Raw genomic sequence first — 21,937 nt, 5'->3', positions numbered from 1 at the left:
CTGAGCTTGGGTTGCAACTGAGGGGAGGACCCTTAGCTCTCACTGTAAGGAGACAGGGAAGGCTGCTCTTCTGCAGCAGACTGCAGGGAGGGGCACTTGGTTGACACCTGGCCACGCCTAGGCCCAAGGGTGTGTGTTTGGGACCTTTCAGCCTAGCACTGTTTTAGGAAGTTAGAGGAGGACAGGGTCTTTAGGCAGGACCTGCCTAGCCTTGGCTTCCTGGCAGGAGGTGCTGGCAGGGCCCAGCACACACAGCAAATCACTACTGGTGATAAGCTGCAACCCTGGCTGTTCCAACTACTGGTTCCACTAGTGTGATGGTCATACAAGTCCCTGACCCTAGTTCATTTGGAGACAGCTGGTGGTTGGACACATGCTATTGCATCAGTCACAGGATGGGGCTTTGGAGCAGGAAGTTTTAAGGCAGGAGGGTAGCCCAGGCCAAAGTGTGTGCCAAGACATCCCCAGCTGTGTCTGCCAGAGCTGGCATCTCATGTCGTGCAGAAACCACTTAGGGATCTTTGGCTGCAGCTGCTCAGTCCCAGGTTGCATGAGGGACCCAGGAATCTGCATTCTTACCAGTTCTACAAGTCTGCAGACCACATGTGGTAGGCCATAGCCTGGGGATCTCTCCCATCTTCCCCCACACATCCAGCTACCTGGTGGTGACCCAACACCTGTAGGGTAGAGGGATTCCTCTTCTCAGGCTCCATGAACTTAAGCTGGAGTTGGGCTCCTGGGTCAGCTGTGGCCAGTCATTCAGCAAATACTGAGCACTAATTGAGAACCAGATGGAGAGCTACCCCCAGGCAGCTGGTCTATTGGGGTAAGGTGGTGTCAGTTATAGCTGCTTATTGAGGGTTGCAAAAGCTAATAAGGGCTGGGGGTGTGGCTGAATGACAGTCTTTGCCTAGCATATGTAAGACTCTGGATTCCATCCCCGGCACGACAAAAAGGGAAAAATGGATACCAAGAGGAGCCAGGGGCTGCTGTGGAGTGTACTTCAGTAGGCCGAGGGACTGGTAAAGTCTCAGAGGCAATAGCAGAGCTGAGGCTGCTGTGAAACGCCATCCTGTTTCCCATCTTTGAGTTGGGTGTGACACTGGTGGGCGTAACCCAGGTGTTTGTTAATGGGGTCTGCCCAGAAGGCAGCTGGCCAGATCCCCAAGCACAGGTGTACCTCTCCGCAGCCAAAAATTCAGAAGACAGGACCTTGGGGCTTAGTTCTACACACCCTGTCACCCAAGTCACCTCTCCATTGAGTTCAGTAACCTGGAGGTTTGCCAGGTGAGGGCATGGACTTTACCCTCAGGCAAGAAAGGAGAGAGGCCTCCAAACGCTGTTCGCGTGTGCAGGTACATAGGGTGCAAGGTCAGTCTCTGAGACAACTGGGCACAGACACTCCTGGCTCTGCAAATGGAGAAGTAGGGTAGGGTGAAGGGCAGCCTTGAGTAGGAGTTACTGGCACCTGCCTTAAGAGGTAAGAACATGGGCTTAGGCTCAATGGCAGACACTTGCTCAGTGTGCCCAAGGCTCTGGGTTAGATCCTCAGCCTGGAGAGGGAGGTGAGAACTTAGGGTCCATCTGGCAGACAGCAGACAGGCCTGTGGAGTGTCTGCACTGCTAGAATTGGGAAAGTAGCCCTGGGAAAGCTGAACTTCACCCCATGCACAATGGGCACCTGGGGAGGGACGCTGAATCAGACTGGTAGCCTTGCTTAGACATCTTGGCTCTGGTTGGCACAAGGCCAGTGGGCAGCATGGAGAAGGGGCCTGGCTGTCCAGGGGAGGGGCTGTGGGCTTCTTGGAGGCAAGACTCAGGCAGACACATCTCTCCATGCTATTTCCAATAGCCACAAGTACTCCACATGGGCAAGAACCTCAGACCAGTTGTAGGGAGTTACAGAAACAGAAGACTGCCTAATTTTCCTGACCTCAAACTATGGCCCTCCATGTTCCGGCTCTCCCTACTTTATATCCCCCTAGCCCTGCCCAGCCCCCTCTAGCTGTTCAGAACCTTCCCACAGCCAGTTAGCTCCCTGCTTCCTCCCTCACAGCTGCCTCTGAAACCCACACTCCACCTTTCCCACTTTCCTCCCTCAGCCTCTCTGGCTTCCTTCCAGATGTCAGCTCCACGCTGGAACCCTCACTCTCCCTGCCAGGAACACTTCCCCGAACTGGCCCCACCTGGACCTTCTGATTTCAGCATCTGCTTCTTAAATCCTTTGCCTCCCACCTCTTTCCCCTACTGGAAGGACCCAACCCATGTTTGCCTGCATTCAGACAGGCCCCAATCAAAACTTCATAACTGGACACTCAAATCCAAGTGCGCTGGTTGAGAGGATTCCTCAGTGCAACACAGGCGATGCTCACTTGATCCTGGAATGGGGGTGGGGATGGTCTGAGGTATATGGGGCGTTAAAAAGGACCCCTTAGGACTGGGAGTGGAGCTCAGTGGTAGGGCCTTTGTTAAGTATGCTTGAGGCCCTGGTCCCATTCCCAGTATCGCAAAAGTAACAAAACAACAACAAAAGGACCCCCTTCCAGGTCGAGATTGGGACCCCAGTGTTGGGACAAAGATGGCAGAAGTGCACCTCACCCCAGCTAGAACGAAGTGGCCGCCCCGGGATCTCTAAGACTCTGTCCCTGAACTCAGAGCAGAAATGTCTCGAAGTGCTGTGTTCCAGCCTTTGATAAAAGGGAAACTAAGCCTGGACAGCCGGGACCGCCCAGGGTCAGACCGGGGTCGGGGGGGTTCAGAGACCGACGGGCGAAGGGGCGGGGTAGCCGCAGGGGGCGGGGCCTCGGAGGCTCCCCGGGAAAGCGCTGCCCGCCCCGGACGCAGGGGGGGGGGGGCGACCTTTGTGCGGGGCGGGTCCCTGGCAACCCCCGGCCTAGACGCGCTGCCACTGAGGAGCCGAGCGCCCTGGAGGATACGCCAGGACCTACCGGGGTCCCGGCGCCGCCATGGACATCCCGCCGCTGGCCGGCAAGATTGCGGCTCTGTCGCTCGGCGCCCTCCCGGTGTCCTACGTGCTCAACCTCGTCTCAGCGCTCTCGCAGTGCGTGCGGGGAGTGCCTCCCGGGGAGGACCGGAGGGGGCTGGGGGGAGGATGCGCGGGCCGCGGGCTTGGCTCCCCCAGCCCTGCGCCCCGTTGCAGCTCAGAACCGGGAGTGATGGGGGCTGGGCCAGAATTACCCCCTCCAACCGGAAGTTCCCTTCCCTCCTTGCTGGAGGCTGGAGTGGGGACTCTCTGGGATGTTTGGGGTCTGAGAAGAAGGGATGCCAAAGATCCGAACCTCACACACGGCAGGGTTTTGAAAGGTTTCTGGGGGTATTTCCAGGGATGCACCTAGCACAGGTTCTAAAGTCGCCAAGGGTCAAAGTATTGTCCCAGATAAGCTGATGACCCAGCTCTTGCTGCCACACACACCTGCTCCATGCCTCAGTGCAAGCCAAAGACTTTTTTTTTTGTTCATGTCCTGCGCATCCTGACCTTAGACTGACATGCAGAGACTCTGTCTCTGAGGGTCCAGCAAGCCTTTCACACTCCCAAACCCAGTTCATCACAAACCGTGGGATAGATAGAATCTTGAGGATGGGTCTGATTCCCTGGGTACAAGTAATCTGTCTCTATCTCCTGGGACCCTGGGTGAAACAACTTGCCTTGCGAAACTTAGTTTTTTCATCTCTGTGATGGCATAATCTTAGATCTCACCCCATTGTTGTGGGTAGAGTTTGCAAGTTGTGTGCAAAGACCCTGTTGTAGTCTCATCCAATTACTATAGTTGTCATTGTTGATACATAGGGTCAGGAGATCCTAGGAGATAGAGGGGTTCATAAGAAGATAGGGACATGGATGGTGTGGGGAATTGATGTTCAGAGTTTTGCTGTGTGACCCTGGACAGATCTCTCACCATCTCTGGACCTTGGTTTGCCCAGAGACCTGCCTTATCACTGCCTTATCACTCACCTTGGGCAGATCTGGGCAGGGATAGAGTGGAATGAATGGAGGCATTTGGACTTCAACTGGGAGGGGTTGGAGTCTTCAGCCAAGAGGTCTGAGCCTGGCCACAGAGAGGCTTGGCGTTGTTGAATGATTGGCTGAACAAATTGAATTGAACACACATCCACAAATGATGGAATAAATTGTACAGACAAAAGGGATTGGTGGATATCCCCTCTGTTCCTAGTTCAAGTTGGACAGTGATCCTTTCTTGGGAGTCAGGGAGGACTTCCTGCAGAAGGAGCAATTTAGACTGACCGTGAAGAATGAGAAGGAGTTTGCCAAGCAGAAAAGTGACATCAGGCCAGACTTGGTGGTACAGGCCTGTAATCTCAGTTACTCAGGAGACTGAGGCAAGAAGGTCCCAAGTTTGAGGCCACCATCAGGGAGGGAAGGGAAGAGAGAGAGAGAGAGAAGATTCTTCAGGAAGCAGTTTCTATAAGGGGGGAACAGCCCGAGCAAGAGTCTGCTGATGCAGGTGCTTCAGTCTCATCACCCAGTGCTTCCTGGAGTCTACCTTTTCCCCACTGGGGAGGGTGGGGTGAGGCCTCAGCAATGAGCTTGGCTTCCCTGACTCGGTTTCCCTCTCCTCAGCCCCCTGTGGGTGGCATTGATGAGCGCCTTGGTCCTGGGTCTGCTCTTTGTGGCCATCTACGTCTTGTCTGGTGGCGAGATCTCCTATGATCCACTCTATGCTGGTGAGTCCCTCGGTGATTGTGAAGGAGAGAACTCTCTGGACCAGGGCCTCCATCCTCAGACTTGGGGCCATTGAAGGACCTCTTCCATCACCCTGGAGGCCTTTGATGGGCTCCCATTAGATTGGTGACCTCAAAGACACTAGGAAACCTTCATTAGGTTGGTGAACCTCAAAAAGCTTCCTCCTTCAGATTTGGAACTCCTGAGAGAAGGGATTGTCTCTCTCCCATCAGATTCGGAGCCCCTGAAGTTCTGTGCCTCCCCATCATTCCTAGATCTCCTGAGGGCAGGGATGCTGCAGCTCCCATAAAACTGGGGACCCCCAAAGGTGGGGCTGTGTCTCTGTCTGACATGCAGAATGAGGCAGGCTTGTGGTCCGGCACCTGTGGTCCGGGAACAGGAACTGGGCCCGGAGCCCTTGACTGGAACCTCATTCCTGACCTGCTACTTCAAGCCCCTATTTTATTCCTGACCTGAACCAGCCCAAGCCCAAACCTATTGGCCCTAGCCCCGCCCACACGTGGCATTGACCACGCCCATTATAAATCCCCACCCACACTGGCCCCGCCCACTCACTCTCCCCGCAGTCTTTGCAATCTTTGCCTTCACCTCCGTGGTGGACCTCATCATCGCTCTCCAGGAAGATGGCTACGTGGTGGGCTTCATGGAGTTCTATACAAAGGAGGTACGTGGAGGGTGGCCAGGGGTGTCCCATGCCCCACCTCTTGTTTGAGCCTCTCACCTGCCCCCACAGGGTGAGCCATACCTGCGCACATCGCACGGAATCTTCATCTGCTACTGGGATGGCACGGTTCACTACCTCCTCTACCTGGCCATGGCAGGTGCCATCCATAAAAGGTGCAGCGGGCAGGCTGGGTGGTTCCTGGGCCCTGAGAGAGAAACTGTGTGCTCAGGTAGGGTCCCAAGTCAGGTTGGAACCAGAAGTTCCTCCGGAGTGGGAATCAGAAGCCTCTCTAGGGCTGCAGCCAGGGATGGGGAAGAGAAGGTTCCAGAGAATGTCATCAGGTGTGAGTGGTGGTGGTGATTCTTGCCTTGTATCCACCTTGCCCCTTTGACAGAGTGGCTGACAGTTCAGTCCCCTATTCAACTCCCTGTTGTTCCTTCTATTCTGGGCAAAACAGAGAGACCTGGAGTTGGGAAGCCCAGAATGGTCTCTGGACCCTGACTGAGGCTCTGAAACCAGTGACCAGGTACCCACTACTCACTCCCACTCCTTCCCAGAAAGAGATACCGGAATCTTGGACTCTACTGGCTGGGTTCCTTCGCCATGAGCATCCTGGTGTTCCTCCCAGGAAACATTCTTGGTAAGGACTCAGTTTGGGGGAATTACAAAATTTGGCTGGGTTAGTGCCCTTTACCTGGAAGCCCCTGTGTTGGATCCTCCACCACTTCCCAGTGTTCACAGAGGCCCTTTCCTTCCTTATGCCTGTCCATAGAAGAGCCTCAACCAGCAGCCTACCAGATTCCTCTTGGAGCCCAAATTAATTCTGCTTCCTCCCCAGGCTACTAGTCCCTGACCTCCAGACTCCGGGGATTTGGGCAGAATGCTTTGACACAGAAAGGGAATTTTTAGGGTGACAGAGTGACAGAGTGAAAGCTTTGTAAGTAGATCTTGGGATGTAGAACAGAGATGAAGAGCAGGGATGATAGTCCAGATGTTGGTATGGCCTGACAAAGACCCAGCAAGGACAACACCCAAGGTGTACTCATGGGAAGGAAAGGATGGTCGGAATGTAGGATCTGTATCCAGAGGGTAAACGGAGGCAGGCCAGGCTGAGGAAAGGGGACATCATCTGATGGATGCAAGGAATCATGGAGGGTGTTGGAGCTTGAGTGAGATTAGCATTTGTGAACCAAGAAGTCCATCCAGAGCCGGGTTCAGTGGCGCATGCCTGTAATCCCAGTGGCTCGGGAGGCTGAGACAGGAGGATCATGAGTTAAAAGCCAGCCTCAGCAAAAGCAAGGCACTGAGCAACTTAGTGAGACCCTGTCTCTAAATCAAATACAAAATAGGGCTGGTATGTGGCTCAGTGGCCCAGTGCCCTGAGTTCAGTCCCAGTTACCCCCCCACACACACACACACGCAGAAGTCCATCCAGGGCTCTGGCATGGCTCAACTAATGGGCCCAGCCAGGTCCGGGAGACCCTTGCTGACTGGCTTCCTCTCTCCTCCGCCGGGGCAGGCAAATACAGCTCAGAGCTTAGACCTGCCTTCTTCCTTGCCATCCTCTACCTGCTGGTGCCGTGCTGGGCTGGGAGGAGGGTCTTCAGCCAGTCTCGGGCACCAACCTGCTGTACGCCCAACATGGTGAGCGCCTCACTCCCAGGCAGGCCTTGTCCCAGCCTGCCTGAAGGTCTCCACATGTGAATTCCTTTTAATCAAAAACTGTGTCTCGGGGCTGGGGATGTGGCTCCAGCGGTAGTGCGCTCGCCTGGCATGCGTGCGGCCCGGGTTCGATCCTCAGCACCACATACCAACAAAGATATTGTGTCCGCTGAGAACTGAAAAATAAATGTTAAAAATTCTCTCTCTCACTCTCTCTCCTCTCTCACTCTCTCTTAAAAAAAAAAAAAAAAAAAAAAAAAACTGTGTCTCCTTGAAAGGATCACCTTCTTTCATGCCATCTCCAATTCTCTCCCCTGGGGCAGGTGCAGGAAGAGCAAAGAAAGAGCCTTCTGCAGCGCCCTGCTGACCTGGCCCTCGTCATATACCTCTTCCTTGCTGCATTTTTCACCCTTTTCCGGGGCTTGGTGAGTTTGCCCTGGCCAGCCTCCCCATTTCCTGCCTCTGGCCTCCCTTCCTGGTTCACCTCTCTCATATGTGTTCCTTTACTGGTGCAGAAAAACTATTGCTATTCTGTCCAATTATCCAAGGAAGTTCTTCTTCAAGTCTGACCTGAGTGTTCACTCCCTTTTCCTTTGGGAGAGAGCCAGAGCTAGGGATATGGACCCTGCTTGAGCGTTGTTGGTGTGGGAGGCTTCCCGCTGGAGGGACGCTTAAGGTCGGTGGATGGTTCCTCTGTCTGCCCTAGGTGGTGCTTGACTGCCCCACGGATGCCTGCTTTGTTTACATCTACCAGTATGAGCCATACCTGCGGGATCCTGTGGCCTATCCAAAGGTGCAGGTGAGCGGGCAGGTGGGAGGAGAGGGCCATTATCCTGCCTGAATCTCTTGAAAGCCAGAGCCAGAAGCACAAGTTAAATTGACAGAAACACATATGGGGTGTGTTGTCTTATCAAAAAAGTAACAGATATGGTTTTCAGGTATGGCTGGATCCAGGAACTCAAGGATAACTGTCTCCAGGCTCTGCTTCCCTGGCATGGCTCTCTGTGGGGTAGCACAGGCAGCTCTAGGCTTCCATCCACCCTAGTCAGCCACCCCAGAGGAATATGATCCACTATTACCTCAAAACTTAAGTGCATGTCTCAGGCAGGCTGTGATATGCCCACCCCTTATGAATCATCATAACCATTTGACTGGAGTGTTAGGATTGGCCAGGATCACATGCCACTTTGGGAGATAGAGGAGTAAGCTTGGTATACATAGGTGGTGGGGGAAAGAGGATCACTTTGCACAGGAGTGGGGGGTACAGGGAGCCCCATCCTGGGTGGGATCTGAGGCTGTCCAGACCTGTCTTCAGATGCCCCGTGTCCGGGGTCTCAGGAAACCAAGCTTATCTCATAGGCTGTGCCCCGTTACCCCCAGATGCTGATGTATATGTTCTACGTTCTGCCCTTCTACGGCCTGGCCACCTATGCCCTCACCTTCCCCGGTTGCTCCTGGCTGCCTGACTGGGCCTTGGTGTTTGCTGGAGCCATTGGCCAGGTGAGGGGGAGGTGGGTGATGGGTGGGGGCGGGTGGACAGGCATGCAGGGAAGGCGGTTTCTGCTTACCCATCAGCTGCTTCTGTGCTCAACCTGGGCAACATGATTATGGGCACCAAGAGGCCCCCGGCCCAGTACCTAGGAATTCACTAGTCTGGGGGAGAAAGAGCCAAAACACAGATACTCCCAGCCCCCTGGGGTCAGAGCTAGAGAGGAGGAAGGACAGGGACTGAGAGGGATTGGAAGGAAAGCACAGGAGCTAGGCTTTGATGAAAGAGAACGGGTTTCTAGGAAGGGAAGTGCATTTCAGGAATGGGAGCAACATAAGGACAGGTACAGAGGAGGACAATAATTTAGCAGGGCCGTCATGTAGGTAAAGGCAGAAGCAAGAGAAACTGGCAGATAGATGCTGAAGACTGAACTCTGGCTTTGGGAACTGGTGCTGAGGATGACTGGGAGCCATGGGAGGTGTTTGAGCAATGGAGGGCCTAATCAGAATGGGGTCCTAGTTCTGAAAAGAAATACCTGGCCCCAGGCCAGGGCAGGAAGACCCAAGAAGATTTCCACGGGGGTAGAATTGACAAGATTTGGGTCAAAAGCAGCTGTCAAGGGTAGGGAAGACTTGGAGGAAGAGCTGGACTGGATCAACTGTCAACAACATGAGGACAGCGACCCTCTGGGCTCTGCCTGACTATCTTCTGTAAGACCCCAGCATGCTGGGACTTCTGTCCCCTTCTGGTCCCTGACTTCCATCCTTCCTGTCTGGTCACCAGGCACAGTTCTCACACATGGGCGCTTCCATGCACCTGCGCACACCCTTCACCTACCGTGTGCCAGAGGATGCCTGGACCTGCGTCTTCCTGTGCAATCTACTGTATGCTCTGGGCCCTCACCTGCTGGCCTACCGCTGCCTGCGCTGGCCAGCCTTCTTCTTGCACCCACCACCCCCAGATGCCCTGGCCCACAAGAAGCAGCAATGAGAGGGCTGCGGGGCTCCCCGAGACTCTGTTTACATGCACAGCCAGGCCTGCCCTGGGAAGGGTGGGTTACCGGTTTTTACCAGCAGGAGACACACCTCTGGGGATCTTCAGAACTAGCTATGGTGGTTTCAGGCCAGGGGGTGGGATGGGAGACTAACAGCCAGGTGTTCTTACAAAGGGAGCCTCACTCAACCACCAATCACTGTTCTCCCAGAGGAGCCTTCTGCTGTCCCAGAATTTACCCATCACCCCACCCGATGAGTCCTTTTAATAAAAACTCTTTTGGAGTCTAAAACATCACTGTCTGAGTGTTTCAGGGTGCCAGGGCAAGGAACCCTTTTCTTGGATCCCACAAGGAACTCAATCCTCACTGCCATTGTGGCTGTCCAAAACCTAAGGCAGCAGGATAACAGAAGTCTGCCTCTGGTTGGTGCACAGCTCCAACTTCCAGATGGGGAAAACTGAGGCTCACAATGGATAAGAGACCTTCCTGATGTCACGATCAGGAGAAAAATTCACTGCTCTGCCAATAAATTACAATATGAGTTATAATATGGCACCATTAATAAGTACCAACTGTATACCATATCAAGTATTACATGCTGGATTTCACCCATATTCCAGATGGGGAAACAGAGGCTGTAGGAAGTGAAGGTCCTTGTCCTAGGTCATATGTCTTGGGCACAGCTGAGCTGGGGACTGAGCTCCACCAGGTGAGACCACAGAATCAATAATTGCTTCTATATAGTAGGTTTGGTCTCATTTTAGGGGAAATAGATCAGAGAGGCAGCCAAGAGGTTGCAGGGAGGACTTACCATTTCTTGGTTGTCATTTTTTAAATTGGGTTAAGGGCCAGGCTTAGGCCTCTGACTTAAACTCAAGGGAATCAGGGACTTGATCAGAGTCCCTTGCTCCTTGCCCCCTACCTGTACTACCAGGTACAATGTGTGTGTGTGTGTGTCGCGCACATGTATAGAGCTATTGGATCTTTAAAGAACTAAATTGCCATTTCCCAGAGATGGAAACAGCTCAGAGAGGCCAAGGTCTCCTCCATGGTCCCACAGTGAGGAGCAGAGTTGGACTTGAACCTGTCGCTCAAGGTCCCTCTTCTAGTGTGTGATTATTGTGGGGCCTTCACCACTCCAGGGTGATCACCTAAAGGGCAGATGGGGAAACTGAGGCCTGTAGGTCAAGCCCCTTAACCAAGTCACTCACCAACTCTTGCCAAGGCATGGATCCCGGACTTCCTTGGGGTCCCATTCCATTTTAAAGATGATTAAACAGAAAGAAGCTCAAGAGTTTGAGGGACGGGGCAGGGACGTGGCTACGCACTCATTACGAAGAGCGAGTCCTTCCTCAGCCAGTGCCCAGGCCCACTTTTCCACCAAGCCGCGCAGCTGCGTCGCCTTTAACAACCCCCCCCCCCGCGGGCCTCCCTCCTCCCCTTGCAGGCAGACTCCGGGATTGCGCCGCCCTGCGGGACCTGCCTAGTCCTTCCCTGGTGTGCGGGGAGCGCGCAGTCCGGACGCGCAGGGGCCGCTCGGCTGGGGCCGCGCGGGCAGGATGGTGAGTGCGGCCACCGGAGCAGGTCCCAGGCTGGTAGTGTGTCCCTGATCCCCCGGTTTCTGGGCTTCTGTGTCCGATTCTGTCTCTTCAGTATTTCTCTTCCCAGTCTCTCTGTTCTCTTTCACCCTCTTGTATCTGTCCCTTTTTCTGCTCCCCTCTGTGCCTCCTTCTACCTTTCTCTCCCCTTTTTCCGGGGTGGGTGGTGATGTTCTCCATGTCTCTTTTTCTGTCTCTCCCCCACCCGTGTCTCTCGTTCCTCATCTCTGTCTCTGCGCCTCTCGTGGTCTCTTCTCTTTTTCTTCCTCCATGTCTGTCTCCATCTCCCTCTCGGTTCTTTCTGTCCCTGTTCTCCCCAGCCCCCAGCCCCGTGTCGTTCCCTGTGTCTCCAGCCACCCCACCCCCCGCGCTCCGGTCCCGGCCCCGTTTGCTGCAGTCTCCTGGCGCACGGATAACCTTGCTACCGCGGCTCCAGCTCCTCCCCTCCCCACTCCAGAGCCCGGCCCCAGAGAGGAGGAGGCGGGGCTCCGAGCCACCTGAGTTGGGGTAGGGGGTCAGGCGGGGTGCTGGGGCAGGTCTAAGGGAGAATGAGTCCAGGGACTTGGACCTGGCTTAGCTCAGGAGCCAGGGTGCAGGGGAGGGGACCTCCCAACACTCCCCTTGGGGGAGTCCTCTGGGACCCTGGCCGGAGTAGGGGCCTGGGCATTTGAGAAGTCCTCGCGGGGATGGCAGACAGTCCTCTAAAAGGCAAAGGCTGCTCGAAGCTGGCTTGAGCACCTTGTGTCCCCAGGTGTGCGCTCCGGCGGCCCTTGGGCGGGGCGTGCTCCCGGCCGCGGTTTGGGGGATACTGCTGCTAACCGCCTCGGTGGAGGCGCAGCGCGGCCGGAAGAAGGTCGTGCACGTGCTGGGTGAGTCCGGGCCGCGGAAGCGGGTCTTGCCCCTGAGGAGCTATGGCCAAGAGTGATCACCCGGCTGCGCAGACGCAGCCGCAGGGTAGCGCGTTGCTGACAGCCACGGTACCCCCATCCCCCCACCTGAGCCCCTGCCCCCTCCCTGAGCCCCTTTACCTTTCTGATCCCCTGACGCTCACCCAAGTCTTCTTCCTACACCCCCCGCCCCGCTCCTAGACCCCTCCTCTCTGAACCTTGCTTGGTTGCCCTACAGAGGGTGAGTCGGGCTCAGTGGTGGTGCAGACGGCACCTGGGCAAGTGGTAAGCCACCGGGGTGGCACCATCGTCTTGCCCTGCCGCTATCACTACGAGGCAGCTGCTCACGGCCACGATGGCGTCCGCCTCAAGTGGACAAAGGTGGTGGATCCTTTGGCCTTCGCCGACGTCTTCGTGGCACTGGGTCCTCAGCACCGGGCCTTTGGCAGCTACCGCGGGCGGGCAGAGCTGCAGAACGACGGGCCGGGGGATGCCTCCCTGGTCCTCCGAAATGTCACCCTGCAGGACTATGGGCGCTACGAGTGCGAGGTCACCAATGAGCTGGAAGACGACGCTGGCATGGTCAAGCTGGACCTGGAAGGTGACCAGCACATGGACATGATGAAGCTTACTACTAAGGGAGGAGAGAATGGGAGATTGCAAGGGACAGAATTCAAATCAAGTTGACTTGAAAAAATTTAGGGATTTTGTTGGGTTAGAGCAATGGTTCTGATGAGGGGGATTTGAGACATTTTAGGTTGCTATACTTGGAATGGGAGTGATACTGACAGCTAGTGGGGAGAAGCCAGGGATGCTACCTGACACAAGAGTTCTCCCAGAAAGAATAATTCAGTTAAAAAGTGTCAATAGGGAGGACACTGAGAATCCTGGGATAGTTAAGGTTCAGGTACAGTGAGATCCAAGTATTGGTACTAAGTCAGAAATTCATCTCTCATCTCTGCTTCCTGCATGGGCTTTGCTGGGTAGTTTTCCTGTTATGAAACCCAAAGGAACCCCAATCCTAATGCCAGGCTTCTACTCTCACTGCTTAGCAAGGGATTTCCTAGAAGACTCAGCTAGAATCTCAGAGTTGTTTCTCATTGGACCACTTTGAATCATGTGCCTATCTGTGAGCCAATCTCTGTGTCTAAGAGATGGGCGGCTCTGATTGGCTGACCATGGAGCTGAGAGATAGAGTTTATATCTGAAGAATTCCCCCCCACACACCTGTTTGCCTGATTCAGACCACTAGATTCTAGGAGAGATTTCAGGGACCCTGAACTTGCAGAACTTTCTAACAATAACAAATCCCAACAGTAGCAGCAGCTCTCCTTTATTAGGCATTCTATGTGCCAGCCATTTAGTTGAAGAGCTCTCTGGAGTCTCTCATTTAATTTTCCCCAAACCCCAAGGGTGACAGCTATTACCAGCAGATGGGCCATCGGCTCCGCGAGGTTAGATAGAGCCTTGCCCAGGGCACATGCTTATGAGCGGCAGAGTCCAGATTCAATCGCTTGTCAGGCTCCAGGTCTTCTCTCTGGCCCCTGTCTGCCCTCTGGGTTTGCTTAAAATATTCAACTCAACCAAGACTCGAGCAAACACAAAGCACTTTTGAGCTGCATTGATTGTGAGTCCAATGAGGAACTGAAGGGGGAAGGGAAATTAATGGGTACTGTCTTGGACAATGCTGGTGAATCAAATGGGGGTTCCACCCTGGGTCAACCTTCCAGGCGCTCCCAGTCTTAGGGAATCCTGCAGTGGATACAGACATTCCTAGATCTGGGGGCTTGGGACTAGACCAGTGGGAAGGACTCAGTGCCTGTGGGATGTCAGAGACATATAAGACCCAATAGAGGAGGGTTTGGGAGTTGGCTTTTGACCGAAGACTATTGAGTTTGACAGGTGGAAAAGGGCGTTAAAAGCATGAGAAATGGTCTCCAGCGGTGGGAGTGGGACAGACACAATTAAGTACGTTCGGGGGAGGTTCAAATAAATCCAAAATTTAAGGTTAAAGGAGCCATAATGGATGTGAGCTGGGGAAAGGTGTGGTGGGATTCGGTCTGAGGCTAGAGAGGAATGAACTTGAAGGTTCAGGTAAAATAGTCACAGGGCATCTGAGATGTCAGGTGGATGGGGCCTGCCAGGGGACCCTGGCTGAATCCCTGTGCCCTCCCCTAGGCGTGGTCTTCCCCTATCACCCCCGTGGAGGCCGCTACAAGCTGACTTTCGCGGAGGCACAGCGCGCCTGTGCCGAGCAGGACGGTATCCTGGCGTCTGCCGAGCAGCTGCACGCGGCCTGGCGCGATGGCCTGGACTGGTGCAACGCAGGCTGGTTGCGTGACGGCTCCGTGCAGTACCCGGTGAGCCAGCCTCGGGAACCCTGCGGCGGCCTGAACGGGGCCGGGAACGCCGGGGCGGGTGGCGGAGCCAACGGAGGCGGCGTGCGCAACTACGGTTATCGGCATAACGCTGAGGAACGCTATGATGCCTTCTGCTTCACGTCCAACCTCCCGGGTGCGTAGGCTCCGCCCCAAGCAATCTCGTCACTATCCAGCCCTCCGCTGTGGCAACTAGAGTACCCCTGTCCCGCGACAGTCAAAGGCCACCTGGCACCAACATTGCCCAGGCGGAGGCTGGGGTCCCTGGATACAGGGAATGTCCCTGGAGTCCCTCAGCTGCTGGAGGGTGGGATCCTAAACCCCAGGCGAAGACCCTGGAACGGTCCCAACATTGCACCTCCTATGTCACCCCCACAGGACGCGTGTTCTTCCTGAAGCCGTTGCGGCCTGTGCCTTTCGCCGGAGCAGCGCGTGCATGTGCGGCGCGCGGTGCATCAGTGGCCAAGGTGGGCCAGCTGTTCGCTGCGTGGAAGCTGCAATTGCTGGACCGCTGCACCGCGGGCTGGCTGGCCGACGGCAGCGCGCGCTACCCCATCGTGAACCCGCGTGCGCGCTGCGGAGGTCTCCGGCCTGGCGTGCGCAGCCTAGGCTTCCCAGATGCCTCCCGACGCCTCTTTGGCGTTTACTGCTACCGCGCACCGGGCGCACCGGATCCCGCTCCCGGGGGCTGGGGCTGGGGCTGGGCCGGCGGCGGTGGCTGGGCTGGAGGCGCACGCGACCCAGCTGCCTGGACCCCGCTGCGCGTCTAGGACCCAGGAGAGGGACGATTGGGGAGACTTGGCGAATGGCCGAGTGCCCTGATGTCCCCCGGACACTGGAGACGCCCCTGAAGTCCCTGAAGATGGGTTTTCCCCCTTGAGGTCCCTGAGATGGACCACACCCCCTTGAGGTTCCCTGGACAGTGGACACAGCCCTGCAGTTCCCTGCAGTCTGACCAGGCCTCTTCCGGTCCTTGGACATTAACCACACCCCTTGAGGTCTCCTGGAGACTGGCCACATTCCCTGTGGTCTCTTCGAAACTAACCACGCCCCTCGGGCCCCTTGAGACTGGCCAGTCCTCTGGAGATTAGCCAAACACTGCTTTCCTGGACAGTGGATTTTCCCTTTCCCCAACTTACATCAGGAGAAGTGCCACGCTCCCTGAGGAAACTGGGAGGCCAACAGAACCCACGGTTTCCTGGAGACTGGCCATCCCTCTTTGGCCTCCTGGAAACAAATGGATGGCCCCCTTGGTTGCCTGGAGGCTGGACCCCCGGGATTATCTGAAGACTGGCCACACATTCTCAGCATTTCCCTGGAGACTGAAAACTGGTCCTTTGAGGTCATCTCTATACCAGATCCCCCCTCCCTCACCTGGAGAGAAAACAGAAACCTCAGGGTTCCCCAGGTGACCATGCTCCAGTGGACACATGGGCACTATGGGCTCAGGCATTTCCTCTCCCCGACTGTGACTCTGAGATTGGATATTTCCATTCTCTCCTTGTCCCCTGAGAACCCCCTAAAGTTTCTAGGGTAAACAGGCCATGTTGCTAGGATACTGTGGAGGACAGTCCCACCTCTCCAGTGTCACAGGAGAACACTCTCATCTGTCATCACTATGACTGTCAATATATCCTGAGTGGTGGCCATGCCCCATCCCTCAGATATTTCTCTGGAGGGAGACCGAACCCATCTCACAACCCACCCCAGACCCCTAATGGGCTGTCACCAAAGATTCTTGTCATTTTTTTATGGAAACCAACTGTTTAAGTTCCCACTGTCACCAAGCAGATCCATCAGTCCAACTTATACCTGTCATCTAAAGTCACACCTCAATCACTTACACCTATGGAGATGGTGCCTCCCTCCTCCAGCTGTAACCATGGATACAACACATTTCTCATCCCACTGGCCTGCACCCCAGAGACCTACAATTCTACTTCAGACTGTACTCACCCTGACCAACCACCATGGAGACCACCTCCCCCTAATTGTCCCTGGGCTGTAGCAAATTTGGTTCTCCAGCTCTCACCATAGAAACAGGCTGCCCCTTTCCCAGGCTGCACCCTGCTCCTTATGGCCTTCTGAGCTCCACTCCAAGGCAGCTTGGACCTCACAGCTGTTGTCATGGAGACCAAACTCTGGTGTCTGAGGTAACAGAACACCTGTCCCCCTAGGCTTTCCCTCCACAACAGGGTCCTGCCCCACCAAGCTGTCACCCTAGAGACTGTCAATGTGGTCTCTATGACAACTGACCTCCCACCTCTCAGGAACTTCTCACCTTGGATGGGATGCCCTGGGTTCCTCCCACTGAGGCTCCTCCCATGTTCCAACAGGGGCCCCATGATTGCCCCTTCACCAGATAGGCCCAGGCCCAGAGAGGGCTGAACTTCTGGAATTGCTGTTCACCCTCCGTTCCCACGCTAACTATATGCCAGGCAGCAGCTGTGCATGAGACACCCTTGCAACACCGGGCTTTTGATTTCCACCGTACAGAGGAGGAAACTGAGGCTGTGGAATGCCCTGGCTCTTTGAGCTGTGCAAGCACTGAGCTACCCTTTTGTTCTGAGACTCCATCACCATTCTCACCCAGTTTGCACTCCTTCCTGACCCCTGCCCACATTTCCCTCCTTAGAGATTCAGGAGGGTGGAATGTTTCTTAAACCTCAAAATCCACCAGGTTCTAAGGGGTGATTTGTGCTAAGAGATCAGCCAGACTCCCCAGTGCTGAGAGCCAGGTCCTGGAGACGATCCATGGACAAGGCCACCCCATTGTGGGATACTCCAGCTCTGAGCCTGCCTGGAATGACCCTGGCATCCCACCTGGAGGGCTTCTTACTGTCACTTCCATCTCTAGGAAACCCACCTCTGAGTTTTGGAGCCAGGTGGACTTGTGGTCGAATCCCACATCATCTTCTTGTTCACTGTGTGACCAAGTGACAAAACCCCTCGGAGTCTGTTTCCTTCTCTATACCAGGGTTGTTCTAAAATCCCTCCAGTGCAAAGCATACAGCAGGGGTTCAATAAATCTGTTTCTTTTGATGAATGAGAAAATGAAGCAGCTGGTGAGTAATTGCTTCAGAAATGCTCTTTGATCATCAAAATGTTTCCAGGCTGGAGAGGCTTGGTTTTCAGCTCTGGCACTGGGTTCAGGCACTGGGTTTGATCCATGTGGCAGAAGACATCTCTCCCTTCCCTTCCCTGTCCACATGCTCTTCCTCTTCCTCGGGCCACCCTACACAGGGCTGCTGCTTCTTAACTGCCCTGATGGTCTTTGATAATACCCAGGGCATTAAATGTTGAAGCTGATTTAAGTTCCTGTCCCAGGAAGGCAATAAAGTTGCAAAGTTTCCCAGGCATGGGAGTAGGGGGCAGGGAAGGGCTCAGAGAAGCCTGGAAAATTTCTAGGGCAAAGGCAAAGCCAGAAGTAAAACAAAAGTGTAAAAATCCTGATGTGGTTGTAAAATTGGGGTGGTCCATCTAACACATCCTTCAGACCTTCCAGAGACGCAGACCCCTCATCTTAGAATGAATGAATATATATATAGTTTTAGTTGTAGATGGACACAATATGTTTATTTTATTTGTTTAAGGGGTGCTGAGGATCAAACCCAGAGCCTCACACCTGCTAGGCAAGCACTCTACCACTGAGCCCCAGCCCCACCCCAACCACTCATCTTAAGTAAGGGTCCAGCAACTTGATTAGGTGGCTAGGGGTTCCAGCTGGGACTTAGCTTCCTACAGTTGGGTAATGGTAAGGGACACGTTTCCAAAGATGATTGCATGGGTTTGGTGTGCTTTTATGCCTCATTACTATTAGTGTCCCTTCTCCCATTCACGCATTGGAGCTTCCTCGGTTTCCCTTGAATATGTAAATTTCCTTCTCATTCCAAGAAAGTTGCAAGTGGCTGACTTCATTTCCTTTGGGCTTGGCCTATGAATGGTATGACTCATCATTTGGGCAACCCTGATTGGTCTAGGAGTGGGGGCATGGACCTGTGCAAGCAAAAACTTAGTCCTGGGGAATTTTTTTTTTTAATTTTTTAAATTTATTTTTTAGTTTTCCGGTGGACACAGCATCTTTGTTTGTATGTGGTGCTGAGGATTGAACCCGGGCCGCACGCAGGCGAGCGCGCTACTGCTTGAGCCATATCCCCAGCCCCCCAGGGAATTTTTTTAAAAATATTTTTTTAGTTGTTTATGAACTTTTTATTTTATTTGCTTATTTATATGTGGTGCTAGGAATCGAACCCAGTGCCTTACACATAAGAGGCAAGCACTCTACCACTGAGCTACAACTCCAGCCCCCTAGGGGATTTTGTTTTTTAATATTTTGTTTTAATTGTAGTTGGACACAATACCTTTATTTTAATGTTATGTGGTGCTGAGGATCAAACCCATTGCCCTGCACATGCTAGGTGAGCACTCTACTGCTGAGCCACAACCCCAACCCCAGTCCCAGGGATTTTGATGGACTGAATGGGCACAGGGAACCTTCCTTCTGCAGGGGTTTCTATGATGTTAAGGCACAGGTCTCAAGACTCCTCTAAGAAATGGCATCCTGAGGGGCTGGGAATGTGGCTCAGGCGGTAGCGCGCTCGTCTGGCATGCGTGCGGCCCGGGTTCGATCCCCAGCACCACATACCAACAACGATGTTGTGTCCGCCGAGAACTAAGAAATAAATATTAAAAAATTCCTCTCTCTCTCTCTCTCTCTCTCTCCCCTCTCTCACTCTTTCTTTAAAAAAAAAAAAAAAAAAAAGAAATGGCATCCTGAATAGAAACCTTCCCGAAACCAGATATTCAGAAATATCTCTCTGTTGAGAGCCACAGCCCAAGGGGCCCTAGCAAACTTTCAGACTGCCAGCTGATGATTGGCTCACAGCAGCCCCAGCAACTTCTAGCTGACTGGCTCCTCTGTGGTGATGCTCATTGGGCTGTTTCCCCGCCCTTTCAGACTACGGAGCTGCTCATTGGGGGACTTTTTTGGCTCTGCCCACACAACCCAGCCAATCGGCCTCAAGAGCAGGAGGATTGTGGGAGGTGGAGAGGCTTGTGGGAAGCTGGTGGTGGCAGTTGGGCTCTGAAGATTTTCCTGAGGAGCTGTTTTGTTTGGCGTGTGTGGTTCTAAAAATAAAGTTCCGTTTCTTTTGACAAGTGGCTCCTGAATTGTGCCCAGCCAGACTGCAGCATCTCTCTCCTCTTCTCTACTTCCCAGGTCATATCCTACAGACATCTGAAGTTTCTTGCATGTCCTTCCCAAATGTTTGTGCTCATTCCAGCAATCAAACAACCATGCATACACAGCCAACCCTTGGTATTGTCAGGGGATTGGTTCCAGGACTCCCTATGGATCCCAAAATCTGAAGACACTCAAGTTCTTTATAGGAAATAGCATAATTTGCATAGAACCTACATAGTCTCTCATATAATTTAAAAACAGCTCTACATGACTTATAATACTGAATACAATGTAAATGATATGAAAATAGTTATACTGAGTTTTTAGAGAACCATGACAAAAATAAAGTTGGGTCTCAGAGGTAGAGCACTAGCATGCAATGAGGCACTGGGTTCAAGCCTTAGCACCACATAAAGAATAAAATAAAGATATTGTGTCCGTCTATAACTAAAAAATAATAAATATTTTTTTAAAAGTCTATACATACTTAGTATGATACAATTTTGGGGGGTACGGGTGAATGAACTCAGGGACCACATCCTACTGGGCCACATTCCAGCCCTATTTTGTATTTTATTTAGAGACGGTGTCTTCCTGAGTTGCATAGTGTCTCACCATTGCTGAGACTGGCTTTGAACTTAAGATTCTCCTGCCTCTGCCTCCCGAGCCTCTGAGATTACAGGAGTGCGTCTATGACACAATTTTTGCCACAAATATTTTCTTTTTTTCCCCTTTTTGATACTGGGAATTGAACCCAGGGGCACTTAACCACTGAACCACATCCCCAGCCCATTTTTAAACTGTATTTTACTTATTTATTTTTATGTATGAATGAATGTATGTATTTTTATGGTGCTGAGGATTGAATCCAGTGCCTCACATGTGGTAGGCAAGCGCTGGACCACTAAACTACAAACCCAGCACCCCCAGCAATTTTTATATTGTATTTGGAGACAGGGTGTTGCTCAGTTTCTTAGGGCCTTGCTAAATTGCTGAGGCTGGCTTTGAACTTGCAAACCTCCTGTCTCAGTCTCTAGAGCCACTGGGATTATAGGTGTGCACCACCATATGCGGCTGCTCCAAATATTTTCAGTCTACAGTTAGTTGAATCTTTGGGTATTGAGAGCTGACTGTGTCATTTCTTTTCCCCATTTTTACATGTGATAGTGTGCAACACATACTTTCTTCTATCGTGGCAAAATATACATAAAACTCACCATTTTAACAGAAAAACATAGCAACATAAAATTACATTAATATAACGACATAAAAACATCAATACAAAACCACAAAATTATGTTGATATAATAAAATGACATAAGAACATAATATAAAGTTAATCATTTTAATCCAGGAGTGGTAATGCATGCCTATAATCTCAGCTCTGAGGGTGGAGGACTAAAGCAGGAGGATTATGAGTTCAAGGTCAGCTACAGAGGGAGACTCTGTCTCAAGTTTTAAAAAAAATAAATAACATTTTAAAGTGAACAATTCAGGGATTGGCAATGTGGCTCAGTGACAGATTGCTTGCCTAGCCTGTTCAAGGCTCTGGGTTCCATCCCCAAAACTGGAAAAAAAATTGAAGCGATTGATTGACAAGCAGTTAGGATGTTTATGTATTGTGCAGCCATCTATTTCTACCTAGATCCAAGATATTTTCAAAGAAACCCCCTTACCCATTAAGCAGCTTCTCCTCATTCCTCCACCACCTTGGCAACTGCTCATCTGCTCTCTGTCTCCATGGTCTGCCTATTCAGGATATCTCCTATTAATGGAATCATGCAACATATGGTCTTTTGTTTCTGGCTCCTTTCATTCTGCATAATATTTTCAAGGTTGGTCCACATGCTAGCACAGATCAACACTTCATTTCTCCTTATGAGTAATGTTTCCTGGTATGTGCTATGATTGGATATATCCCACAAGGCCCATGTGCCTGGTCCCCAGCCTGTGACCTTGTGGGGAGGTGCTGGGACATTGAGGAGGTATGTCACATCTCATGACTAAACACTCTGGGTCACTCCAGGTGAATTGGGATGCATGAAATAACTACACAGAGACAGAGAAATACCTTTTACTTTGGGTCTTGTGACCCATCCCCCACCGACCTTAGGAGTCTGTGGAAAGAGAGAGAGCCACCGGAATTCTTTATTTCTTTATTCTTACATAGGGAACACACAGGGGAGGTTCCAAGGAGCATTGTATTCCAAAAAGGGCAAAGGGGTAGGATTACAAAGTGACAGATGAGTGTAGCTCAACCCCTCTGGGTGTCACCTTCTCCTAGGGCCATGCCTTGTTAGCCTGGGAAAAGGCTAATCCGAGGGAGAGAAAAGAAGGATCCTGGCACTATGGCGCCAGAC

General features: G+C 52.8%; 2 protein-coding genes across 4 annotated transcripts; both read left to right on the top strand.

Annotated features, from left to right (window-relative positions):
• Positions 1-244: 244 nt before the first annotated feature.
• Tm6sf2 (transmembrane 6 superfamily member 2) lies at positions 245-9,823 on the top strand. Of its 3 annotated transcripts, none has more exons than XM_078037912.1 (10): positions 245-1,480; positions 4,601-4,704; positions 5,290-5,387; positions 5,457-5,560; positions 5,945-6,027; positions 6,907-7,031; positions 7,373-7,474; positions 7,756-7,848; positions 8,430-8,549; positions 9,322-9,823. In XM_078037912.1, exons 2-10 carry the CDS (start codon positions 4,620-4,622, stop codon positions 9,526-9,528), a joined length of 1,017 nt encoding a protein of 338 aa, XP_077894038.1. In that variant the 5' UTR covers positions 245-1,480; positions 4,601-4,619; the 3' UTR covers positions 9,529-9,823. The 3 variants fall into 3 exon arrangements, with proteins under 3 accessions (XP_077894038.1, XP_021587159.1, XP_005333014.1); XM_021731484.3 differs by lacking the exons at positions 245-1,480; positions 9,322-9,823 and adding exons at positions 2,853-3,061; positions 9,084-9,299; XM_005332957.5 differs by lacking the exon at positions 245-1,480 and adding an exon at positions 2,856-3,061.
• A 1,153-nt stretch (positions 9,824-10,976) lies between these two features.
• On the top strand, positions 10,977-17,449 carry Hapln4 (hyaluronan and proteoglycan link protein 4). Its single transcript, XM_005332958.5, has 5 exons — positions 10,977-11,094; positions 11,882-11,999; positions 12,256-12,618; positions 14,196-14,531; positions 14,774-17,449. Exons 1-5 carry the CDS (start codon positions 11,092-11,094, stop codon positions 15,163-15,165), a joined length of 1,212 nt encoding a protein of 403 aa, XP_005333015.1. The 5' UTR covers positions 10,977-11,091; the 3' UTR covers positions 15,166-17,449.
• Positions 17,450-21,937: the final 4,488 nt, after the last annotated feature.

The sequence above is a fragment of the Ictidomys tridecemlineatus genome, chromosome 2, assembly GCF_052094955.1.
Source record: "Ictidomys tridecemlineatus isolate mIctTri1 chromosome 2, mIctTri1.hap1, whole genome shotgun sequence".
In the NCBI taxonomy this organism is placed as follows: domain Eukaryota; kingdom Metazoa; phylum Chordata; class Mammalia; order Rodentia; family Sciuridae; genus Ictidomys; species Ictidomys tridecemlineatus.
The sequence above is the reverse complement of the archived record's forward strand: the minus strand, read 5'-3'. Positions and strand labels throughout refer to the sequence as shown.

Bases quoted from the DNA above. Each gene is read 5' to 3' on its own strand.
- Tm6sf2 (XM_005332957.5), top strand. From the start codon at position 2,967: ATGGACATCCCGCCGCTGGCCGGCAAGATTGCGGCTCTGTCGCTCGGC. The intron at 3,062-4,600 runs GTGCGTGCGGGG...CCCTCTCCTCAG, and splicing joins CTCGTCTCAGCGCTCTCGCA to CCCCCTGTGGGTGGCATTGA. The intron at 5,388-5,456 runs GTACGTGGAGGG...CTGCCCCCACAG, and splicing joins TGGAGTTCTATACAAAGGAG to GGTGAGCCATACCTGCGCAC.
- Hapln4 (XM_005332958.5), top strand. The intron at 12,619-14,195 runs GTGACCAGCACA...GCCCTCCCCTAG, and splicing joins GGTCAAGCTGGACCTGGAAG to GCGTGGTCTTCCCCTATCAC. The intron at 14,532-14,773 runs GTGCGTAGGCTC...TCACCCCCACAG, and splicing joins CTTCACGTCCAACCTCCCGG to GACGCGTGTTCTTCCTGAAG.